At 54.8% G+C, this 10,859-nt stretch overlaps 1 protein-coding gene across 4 annotated transcripts in view; it reads right to left on the bottom strand.

The window, feature by feature from the left end:
* Positions 1-10,859, bottom strand: part of HNF4A (hepatocyte nuclear factor 4 alpha) — a 35,545-nt gene that overhangs the window by 16,002 nt on the left and 8,684 nt on the right. For all 4 annotated transcript variants that reach the window (XR_013335392.1, XM_077765264.1, XM_077765265.1 and 1 more), the window contains exons 2-3: positions 4,936-5,110; positions 3,696-3,790 (exon numbers count right to left, since the gene is read on the bottom strand). Coding sequence is in view for 3 of the 4 variants with exons in the window: in XM_077765264.1 (XP_077621390.1) it covers positions 3,696-3,790; positions 4,936-5,110 (270 nt within the window). In the remaining variant the exon portion in view is untranslated. The remainder of the gene's footprint in view (positions 1-3,695; positions 3,791-4,935; positions 5,111-10,859) is intronic.

Raw genomic sequence — 10,859 nt, 5'->3', positions numbered from 1 at the left:
GCCAACGTCACTTCCTCAGAGACACCCTCTCTGACCACCCTGCCGGACGTGGCATCCCTCCCTCGTGCTCTGCCCTTTGTTTATCCTGCTTCACTTTTATTTGGGGCCCTTATTGTAGAATCCTTAGTTCATTCTTTACTCTCGGTCCCTTGATGGGAAGGAAGGAAAGTTCCAGGAAGCTAGCACTTCGTTCCTGTTCGCTGCTGTAGCCTGTGACTAGAACGAAGCTTGGCGCACAGTGGGTGCTCTGTAAATGTTGGTCAAGGAAAGCAACAGGCTCTGTTTCCCAGGTGGGCCCGATGCCCTCTCTCTCCGCGGGACCCCCACATCGCAGCCATCCAGCTTCCTCTGGATTTCACACATTCTTGAAATCAGAGAATGAAAGTCAAAGAGTCAAAACCGAGCCCCGGAGTTGGTGGGGTAGGACAGAGATCCCGAGGTAAGAAATCTCTCCTGCGACCCACGTCGCAGGAGAGGGCCAGCTCCGGGACCGCTCCCCTGCACACGTGGCAGCCCTGCCCGCCGACACCCCTCCCGCGGCTGCAGGGCCCGCACCCACCAGGGCGCCGAGTGGAGGCGGGCCCAATAAAAGGGCTGCTGTCAGCAGCTGCGGATTGGGCTCCTCAAGGTTAGCCCGCGTTATCAGTGCCCAGCGCGAGCTCAGTCACGGAATGATGTTTTCCAAATGTTTGCTCAGTATTAGCAGGGTCGGGGACCTAATGTAACTTCTATTGAATATTAACCGACCCGGCCAGAGGCAGAGGAGGATGAGCCTGCCTTCCCAGAGAACCCCTGGACGGGGCCCATAGGGGGCTGGGCTGGGGGTTCTGAGGAAGGGCCCATCAGACCGCCCCGGCCCACCACCAACCTGTACCTGCCGTACCCACCCCTGGCCCAGCTTCCTGGGTGGGCTTCTGTCCAGGAGCTGGGCATTTTTCCTGGGTCTGCCAGCCTAGACCCAGGTAGACGCTGTCTCCGGTTATAGGAGAGAATTCAAGACCTGCTGTTGGGCCCACTGACCCCCGGCTTTCTCCCCAGAGTCTTCGTCCCTTCAGGGAACCCACTTTTAGCCACCATGGAATAGTCTCTGGCCAAGACTCACAGGCCACTGGGATTTGGAGCCCTGATCTGTGGTCAAGAGGAAGTTTCAGGAACCTAGACCAGAGAAGATGCCTCCAGGCTGAGCCTTCCTAGTTTCCGTCCAGGGATCCTGGTGTCTGCCCAGCTCAGGGGAGCCTGAGTTCTAGCCCGGACTCCACCCAATCATGTCGCCTGTCTGGCTTGAATTTCCCCATCTGTAAAGTAGGGAGGGGGTAGATTTGAAGCCCTTGCATACGCCCAGCCAGTCCATAAATCCTCTGTTTGCAACAAATGCCTTCCTGTCATCGGGGACCACTTCTGGGTTTCAATTCCTGAATCCTCAGGCCATCACAGAAGGGAAATGAAAACTTGTCCCAAGTCTCTGGATCACGGAGGCTTCCACTGAGAATCTGAGGACTTCGCAGCAGGCTGACGTGGGGTGTTGGGACTATAAGACCTGGTAATATTCTTTCTTCCTAGATCTTGACCTTGGCGGCAAGTGACCACTTTGCTGCCCTGGCCTATTCTTGAAGCAACCAAGCTACTGCATGCGTCACGATCTTCCAGTTAACCAAGACATGCAAATAAGTGTCAACATCTACTGGCCCACACTCACCCGCCATCAGCCAGTCCTCCCTTCTTCCCGGCATAAAGCTGCCTTCCCTGAGCAGGCAGGGCTATTTTCAAGGCTCAGGCAAGGCAGAATGGCCTGGGACTCCCCCACTTCCAGGAGCTAGGATACAGGTCTGCTGTCTCTTGGCAGCTCAAGGTGAGGACCAGGGAACAAACACACATCCCCATGGGGACTGGTACATCAGTGAATGTGTAGCTGGGCTCACAGAGCTGGAAGGTACCATTATCACCTCCCTCATTTTACGGATGGGAAAACTGGAGTCCTGAAGGAATGTCCCTGAAGTGACACCCGTGTCAATGCCTCCGGAGGTTTAGCAAGAGACACATATGAAGACTGAACACATGCAGGCACCAGGCCACACACAGCCCAGGAAGGCTGTCAACCCTTCTGCTGCCTACCTGTCACAAGACCTGAAACTTCACCATGAGACATTCATGCTCTTGAACTTGACACCTTAGGCTGTTGGGGAGTAAAACCACCGGCTGTGAGAGCCACAGACCGTGAGGCCCCTAGACTGTAGTTCTCGGGCTTGTCCTTACCTCCCACTGCTCCCATAGCCCACCCCTCACATTCCTCATTCCACAGTGTGGTACCCAATGTGAAGGAGAGAGACTCAACCCTACTGAAAACTGGGTAGGGAGAGGTGGGGGGTGTTGACCTTTGAAAAAGGCCCTCCCCCAGCTGAGAGTCTCCCCCCCCAGATCTGGGAGCTACCATTGTGGAGTTGGCAGCAGGAGAGGGATTGGGGACCACCCACTCCTTCACAGGGGTCAGCAGGCCAAGTCCCCACGGGAGTCAGGAGCAAAGCCCTGCAGGGGTGGCATGCAGACACACTTCCTAGGGAGGGGTCAGGGAGAACAGGGGCTCCGGGGCAAAGACAGAGAGGGGTGCCCCTCCTTTGCATGGGGGAAGTCGGCTGGGGCAGGCGGGTCCCAGTTTCCTGCCCTGGGGTGCGGTGTGTCGGGGGGTGTTACACAGGACCAGACCAAGGGCTAGGCTGGTGTGCCACAGCTGCAGGCTAGTGGGGAAGGTCCATGGCCAAGCTGGGGGAGGGCAGTGGAGAGGAGTGGAGGGGAGAAGGCGATGAAACGATTAAAGGGTTTTTGCTTCCTGAGCTCAGGCTGCAAGCATTTTAAATGTTCCTGAGATCTGGAGTTCACAACGGAAGCAGCGTTCTGGTACCACCATACGGCACCGAACTCTAGTCTGGAGAGCTGGGTGCAAACCTCAGATCTTGCACTGACCAGCTGTGTGGCCTTAGGCAAGTTGCTGAGCCACCCTGGGCCTCAGTTCCCTCTTCCAGTAAGAGAGGAAATGACAATAGTGTCGGCCATCTAGGGTGCCACATCATCACTCACGGAAAAGCCCAGCCTGGTGACTAGCATCTGCTGGTGGCAGGAGACCTGGAAAAGCCTTAATAAACGTGCTCTGGTCTTCCCCTCTGCCTCCGCCGGGGTCAAGTCTAACACCTCGTTCCCACTCCCTAAAACATGAAAACTTTGGGTCACCTGATACTCAGAACTGAAGACAAAGGAACAGGTGCACGTGTCCCTGGGACAGGAAGCTCAGGAAGAAAGCCCCCACCTCCTCCACCTCCCCAACCACTCCACAGCTGCTGAGTCTGGGTGGTGGGTACGTGGACGTGTGTAATGTCATTCTCTGCTCTCTTCCTGTTCGAAATAGTATATGAAGAGAAAACGCCCAAATAGGCTGCCCATGGTGGCAGCGAGGCAGGGAGGGGTGGTGCGGGCTGGGAATCTGAGCGCCCCAGCATGAGAGCTTATCTCTTCCAATCTTTCTCAAGACCAAGCCCAGCCCCGCCCTGTGGTCAGATTGCCAGGCCCTCCCCTACCCTCGGCCATTAGCCATTCACTCTAGAGCCTGTCACCGAGTCATAAAGTGTGGCCACAGTTGTAAACGACTGTCCGGGACTGCGGGTGTGGGTGGGGCAGTGGGTGGAAGGGGGAGGGCCAAGGCTCACCTTCCTTCTTCATGCCAGCCCGGAAGCACTTCTTGAGCCTGCAGTAACGACACTGGTTCCTCTTGTCTTTGTCCACCACGCACTGCCGGCTAAATCTGAAGAGGGCTTGGATGGTTGGATGGAGAAGGGACAGCCCTCCCATCCCAGGACTGAACTAGGACCCTGGCCACCTGTCGACTCCCAGCCTCCTTTGCCTTCATCACAGGAGCTGTGCTAATCACGAGAAAGGCCCTATGGACTCTAAGAATCCCACCCTGTCTGGCAGAACATGGGGAAACTGAGGCTCAGAGAGGTGACATGTAGCCCAGGATCCCTCGACCTGATGGTAGAACTGAGTTGGAAACTCTAGCCCCTGGAGTACCAAGGGCACTGCTATTTCTATCACATTCTATAAGAGCCCAGAGCCCATAGCAGGCTCCTGGTTATGGCTCAGAGTCAATACGTCATCCACATAAGCGACTTTCTGGAGGGGGACGTAAACAGAGGCAGTGCCCCACAGTGGTTATGGGTGGGGCCCTGAGTATCACCCTGGGCTCTGCCACTGATTCAAGCTGGATGACCTTGGACAAATTCTTAGCCCTCTCCGAGCCACAGCTTCCTCATCTATAAAATGGGAAGAATAATAGTAACTACATCAGAGTGGTGTTGACAGGTAGAAATCAGATAATATGTGGATAGAGCTTAGCACAGCATCTGCACATGACAAATATCCATAACTGAACACCATTACTTTGTTATTGTTTCTTAGAATGGGAGATACTTTCAAAGGCAGGATCCCAAGGAAGGCCTTGGGAAGCCCTTGGGGTGTATGGAAAGGCCTGGAGCTGATCCCCTATTTGCCCCAGGAAAAGCACCGGGGTGTAGGATGGGCCCCATCCTCTAAGGCTTCACAGTAGTCTTAATCCCAAGCCTCAGAAGTCCTCACTTGCTAAATAAAATAAAACAACAACAATGGGCTTGTAGGGTCAGTTAAATACATGCAAAGACCCAGTATGTCTGGCATATAGTAAGTGCTCAATAAAGAGCAGCTGGTAGCGTTATGGTCAGCAAACGAGGTTCCTGGAATGAATGTTCCCATTTGGATCCCCAAAGCATAAGAAACCAGAGGAAGCTTAAAGTCCTCAGAAGGAGGTTGTTTCTGGGACCTAGTCTGGGAGAAGACAAACTGGGGAACACTATTAGCTCAAACGGGCCCATTTCCCAGCTAGAGAAATCAAGGCTCCAAGTAGGGGCTCCTCACCTGCAGGAGTACATGTGGTTCTTTCTCACGCTCCTCCGGAAAAAGCCCTTGCAACCGTCACAGCTGGAGGCACCGTAGTGTTTCCCGGTGGCTCGGTCCCCACAGATGGCACACAGGGCACTGACACCCAGGCTGTTGGGTGCGTTGAGGTTGGCACCTTCTGACGGGGATGTGTCTGCACCAGAGGAGACAAGAGTGAGGGCCCAGGAGGGGCAGAAATTCATGTCCCAGATGCCCTGCACCCCTGATGGTTTAGATTCAGGGGGTACCTGTGTGGCTCAGTCGGTTAAGCATCCGACTTCAGCTCAGGTTCGTGGGTTTGAGCCCCGCATTGGGCTCTGTGCTGACAGCTCAGAGCCTGGAGCCTGCTTTGGATTCCATGTCTTCCTCTCTCTCTGCCCCTCCCTTGCTCACACTGTCTCTCTCTCTCTCTCTCTCTCTCTCTCAGAAATAAACAAAACATTAAAAAATTAAAAAAAAATAGATTCAGAAACCAATATGAACGTTGTGAACATCTCCCCGGGGCTTTGGCCTCACTCAGACCCAGGTTCCCCCTCCCCCAGTGACCTTGGGCAAGTCCCTTGGCAGGTGGAACACCTGTTTTGCATCATTACTTAGGGATGGTTGTGACACTGACTTCAGAGTCATTTGTGAGGACCTGCTTCTCCCCATGGTGGAGACTGCTACGCTCAGCTTTCTCTGGGAAGTCATGAAAACCTGGTGACCCCTCCGATGCATCTGACCCTTGCAGACCCTGGCTGACTGAGCCGAGGGGGCTGTGGAAGGGACAGACACACCCAGCATCTACTCAGCTCCTGTCTCTCGTTTCTCAATGTACCCAGAGGCCTTGTGAACTCTCCCAGGGAACAGGAAGACACGCACCAAAGACAGCGGCCCATCTGTCCTCCTGGGAGCATCGTGGCAAGGATCTGGGTGCCTCTAGAATACTTTCTGTCCCAAAGGCAAAATCTATTGCATGTCTATAAATCTGAGAGGTGGGGGATGAGAGACAGGTGGCAAAGATGGGGAGGGGGTGCTTGGAGTCCTGGGTGCTACTGCTGATGCTGCCACTAACTCAACTGTGACCTTGGACAAGCTCCTTTTCCTCACTTCAAGTCATCCTGGGCCTCAGTTTCCCTAACTGTAAAAGGTGGTGGTTCGATTGGCTTGGCTGTTTGCAATTTTTTTTTTTAATATCAGTAGCTGAACCATATTTTTGTAAGCAAATTTTCCATCAAGGATTGACCTTGGAGGAGATGATAAACGCCACGGACCATCTCCCCAGAAAAACGCGTGCATGTGCACACCACACAGTCAAACTTACACGCGTTTGCATAGAAACCTTGAATCTGACCCTGAGTTCCCAGGGCACACCCTGGTGAGAACTGGAGAGAGACATCGCGCTGCAATCAAGAGCACACGCTCTGTGGCCCTCCTGCCAAGCTTAGGTCTCAGTCTGCCCACTTCTTAGCCGTGTGTCGTTGGCTAAGACTCTCGTGAGGATTCAGTGAATCAGTGTAAGTGATGTGCTTGGTACATAAAAAGCACTGTATCAGCACTTGGGAAATGAAATCTTTTCTGCGAAATCAAACCCCTGGAGCAGATGTCGTCCAGCCTCCAGGCATAAGCGGACACTGCCGCATCTCCTCTCTGCTGTCACCCGGCTGAACAGCTCCTAGACTCCTGAGGGTGCCTGGGAGCGCGGCCCCCTCCACCTGGTGAATTATTCCCGGAGATGGGGATAATTGTTAAGCCATGTTGGTGCCCTTTCTCCCTCAGCCTCACCTCCCCCAACCCCTGGGGAGATATGACCCCCACAACTCCTGGCCATTTTGGTGGAGGCTGGGGGCAGGGATTCCTACATCCTGGGCAGAAGGGGCCAAGTGTCTCCAGGTGTATCACCTCACTCACTCCTGGATTCGGCCGACAGGCCCCATTCTCCAAGCGAGCACACCAAGGCTCAGACAGGACCAGGGACTTGCCCAGGGTCATCACACTGCTGGTGAGCAGAGGAGACAGATTTCCAGCCGGGGTGTGCTGGACGATGCTGGCCAGAATTGCTGTTACTGGGGTGCCTGCTGGGGCCTCTGATAAACAAAGACCCTGCTGCTGCCACTTCTGAATCTGGGGTGGGGGGCGGTTGGGGATCTGTCCATGGAGCCCTGGAGGCACGCGCCCAGGATGTATATAAAATGTCATCCCGACACTCAGACCCCTTCAAATGCCCTAAGGAACACAGCCCTTTCTTACCGATGCCGCGCATTCCTGAAACAACCCATGGAGGGCCAGGATCAGTTACCAGTGCTAAGTCCTGGGTGCCTTGTCTTATTTAACCCCTTGGTTGGCTCTGAAAGGCAGCCGCTGTTATTTATAACCATGTGACAGATCAGGAAACAGAAGCTCAGAGAGGAAGACAGCTTGCAGAATGTTCACAGCCAGGAAGGGTCAGTGTAGGACCTGAGCCCAGATTCCTCTGGGTCCTGAGCTGGAGGCCACCCTGTCTGTGGGACACCCAGTGGTGGCCTCTGCCTCAAGTGCACAGGATTCCTGGGAGATGCAGGCTCCGAAGGGGTGATGGGGCCGGCCCCAGGGAGTAGTCTGGGGCTGGGCAGTGTGGCCTGGAGTGTGACAGCACATAATGTCCCCACGGGGTCACACGACACTCTGCCTAGTGCAGAAGCCTCTTGTTTACCATTTCCTGGGTGTTTTCACCCCAATTCCCTTATGTGGACACTCTTACAAGGCGGCTGGCTGGCAGACCTGAGGTGATCAAGCCCACTGTACAGAAGGTAGAGAGGCCAGGAAAGGGGATATGATGTGCCCAGGTCACACAGTGATGGCAAGGGGCCAATGAGCAGCTGGTGAGGCCGACCGTGGGCAGGGCAGTCACATCTTTCTGGCTGAGCCAAACTGACCGCAGCATTACACACCTCTGCTGAGCCGCAGAGCTCTGGACAGAAGGCAGGTGGCAGGCTGAGCTCGGCCACTGCCGGTCACCTCTCCTCTGAGGCTGGCCTAGGGCCCTTCCCCTCTAGAAGCTTCCTGGCTTCCAAACCTCCTGCCTTTCCCTACCTCCTTGCAGAGGAGACCCTCCCACCCCTGATTCAGATGTGCTTTTGGTGACATGGGAGCAGATACATAAACCTGGGGAGACACACACTTGGGCAAGAAGGTCCGCTCAGAGAGAAACAGACATGTGGCTGATGGGAATGGCAATGGCAATACCAAAACCCTGCAAGTCTCGTCTGCATAATCATNAGAACAGGGGTGTATACTGTGCACCCGTACACAGGCAGGTACAAACAGGGCCACAAGATAGAACGTGCGTACAGGACAAACACCCAGAAAGCACAGGGCACACAGACAAATCCACATTCGTGACACACGTATATACACTCCTGGCTGCTTGTGTACATAAGTGAGACACACTCTCGTGCCCCTACAGACACCAACAAACACAGACACACTCGATGATCAAATACAAATGGAGATCGACATGGAACAGGCACTCACGGACAAATGAACACAAATATGCCAGTGAATTCCCGAAGGCACTCGATTGCCAACATAGTACACCCCCCCCCCCCCCCACACACACAAACGTATGCAGAAACTTGTGCACACACACCAAGAGGAAGTCATGAGCACACACACGGCACTCACTGCCGACTGGCATCTCACTGAGAGAACTTCCCTTAAGAACTCCAGTTTTTTCTAAGTGGGGCATTCACCCCAGGAAAGTCCCAAAGACACCCAGTTGTGTCTCCATCCACATCTCCAGGGGCAGAACACACCTCTCTATGTCACTGGACCTAAGCCTAAAGGGTTCGTGAAGGGGCCTCATTGGGCCCAATTACTGGAGCCAGATGCCAAGAGGGAGCTCATGGTCATGTTCTTGCTCCCAGTGACACTCTGAGCAGACATCATTTTGAGGTAACAGGGACCAGAAGGGCCAGGCAGGAATCCTGGGACCTACTTTTACCAGGGATTTGCCCACGGAGGCCCTCCCTCACCCGGAATGCCTCTGGTCGCTGTACCTGGGCACATTTTTTTCACCTGGCGACACCTATACTGGCCTGTAGGCTCAACCTGCCATTTGCTATCATTCTCCCCCCGGCCCAACACTGGGTGCCACAGACGCGTTCCCGTATCTGGGCATACCCGCCCCCAAGTGGCACGCCTGGGTACACCTGCCCCCACCTACCATTGCCCATCGTCAACACCTGCACGTTCTCGAATTCCAGGGTGGTGTAGGCTGGGTCCAGCGCGGCACTGTAGTCAGCCATGTCCATGTCGACAAGGGTTTTGGAGAGGCGCATCCTCCCCTTCCACACCTCAGCCGCTTGCCCTGCCCAGGATGCCCACCCCGAAGACTCCGGGCAGAGCCCCGGCCCCCGCCCTCCACCCTCCCACCGCCTCCTCCCAGGGGCCCTCTCTGCCTTCCTGCGTTTCAAACCGTCCTCTGGGAGGATCTGCCGGGAGTCGCGGCCTAGCCCCTGCGAAGGGGTGGAGGCCCGGGAGGGGTGGGGGTTAATGGTTAATCGGCTCCCCCACATGAGGATAGCTGGGCGGGGCTGCAGGGATTTGGCTGGTTGTTGGCTTCTGGTGGATACTGGGGTGTTATTACAACAGTTGGGGCCCTAACTCCCCGATAGTCACTCACAGATTTCTGCAAAACGGGTGCACTAACTCACTAGCACTCGTTTGACCCCTGACTCAGCCATGCCCCCAAGTCATCGTCACCCCAAGTCCGATGTTCTAATTGATATGCTCAGACACTGACAGCCCACCTCCAAGATGCCCTAGTTCAGTAACCTCCCAAGTCACTGACTTCTACCTTCAATGATCTTGAAGAGATAAAGCTGCCTGTGGCACATGAATTAAAAACCTAAATCCCAGGGCCCACACACCAATCTTGTAGGTCCCCCTTCTGGGAACTCCCTTCCAGTTTTCCATCTCCCTGGGGAGCAGCATGGGTTCACCTCTGGTTCCCCTCCCCTGCTCCCCATGACCCCACCATGGCCACCACCAGCCCCTAAGAGCACCCCTGCTCAGGTCAGGCGTCACCTCCTCCTGTCTCCTTCCCCTGCTCCCCTCAACAGCCAGAGACAAGGCTTGCAGCCCCACAGACCTGGATTACACTCAGGCGCCTACCCCCTACTAATCAGGACTTTGGGTAAATGATTCTCCTCTTGGGGCCTCAGTTTCCTCCTCTGTAAAAGGCATATCAACCTCAAAGGGTGGCTTGAGTATTAAATGAGATGGTATCAGGCAAACATCAGGCAGCATCTAGCAAGTGCCCATCCCGTCTTCCCCACCCCATCCCTTTCCTATCTCCCTCTTCTCTCCACCCATCGCCTCCCCCAGAAGGGCCATAGTGGGCCAATCACCCAAGCAGTTAGGTCCCTGTGTTTGGTTTAATGTTCTGCTATTGCCAAAATTCTTAACTATTTCTGAACAAGGGGCCCTGCAAATTTTGCAGCTGATCCTGTCTACCCTCCACAAGCATGCACCCTTTACTCATCCTGCCCTCCAGCCCCATGGTCCTCTACCCAGGCCCCGTCAAGAGCTCCCCACCCAGCCAGGGAGGTGAGGTAGCAATGCAGGAGGTAGAAAGCACAGGCAAGGGCAAGAAGGGCCTAGATTTGGGAGTCTGGGAGCCTGTCCTCTGCAACCCAGAGCCAGAGTGGGTGAATCAACGATAGACCATTGGGGAGGGGCGCAGAGGGGAGTTAGTGACAGACTGAATCAATGAACCAGTGAGTGAATTAGCGAGAGAGTGAATCGATGAGTGAATAGGTGAGGGAGTCTATGTGTGGGCAAATCCGTGGGAGAGGTGGTGCGCGTTTGCGGACACGCAGAGGCATCCTCCTCATATTCTTCCAGTTATTAGAAGCCTTTTCTCTGCCTTGTGTCGGCTTGTT

The sequence above is a fragment of the Crocuta crocuta genome, unplaced genomic scaffold, assembly GCF_008692635.1.
Source record: "Crocuta crocuta isolate KB4526 unplaced genomic scaffold, BGI_CrCroc_1.0 scaffold477, whole genome shotgun sequence".
Taxonomy (NCBI): Eukaryota; Metazoa; Chordata; class Mammalia; order Carnivora; family Hyaenidae; genus Crocuta; species Crocuta crocuta.
This window is presented reverse-complemented; position numbering and strand designations above follow the sequence as displayed.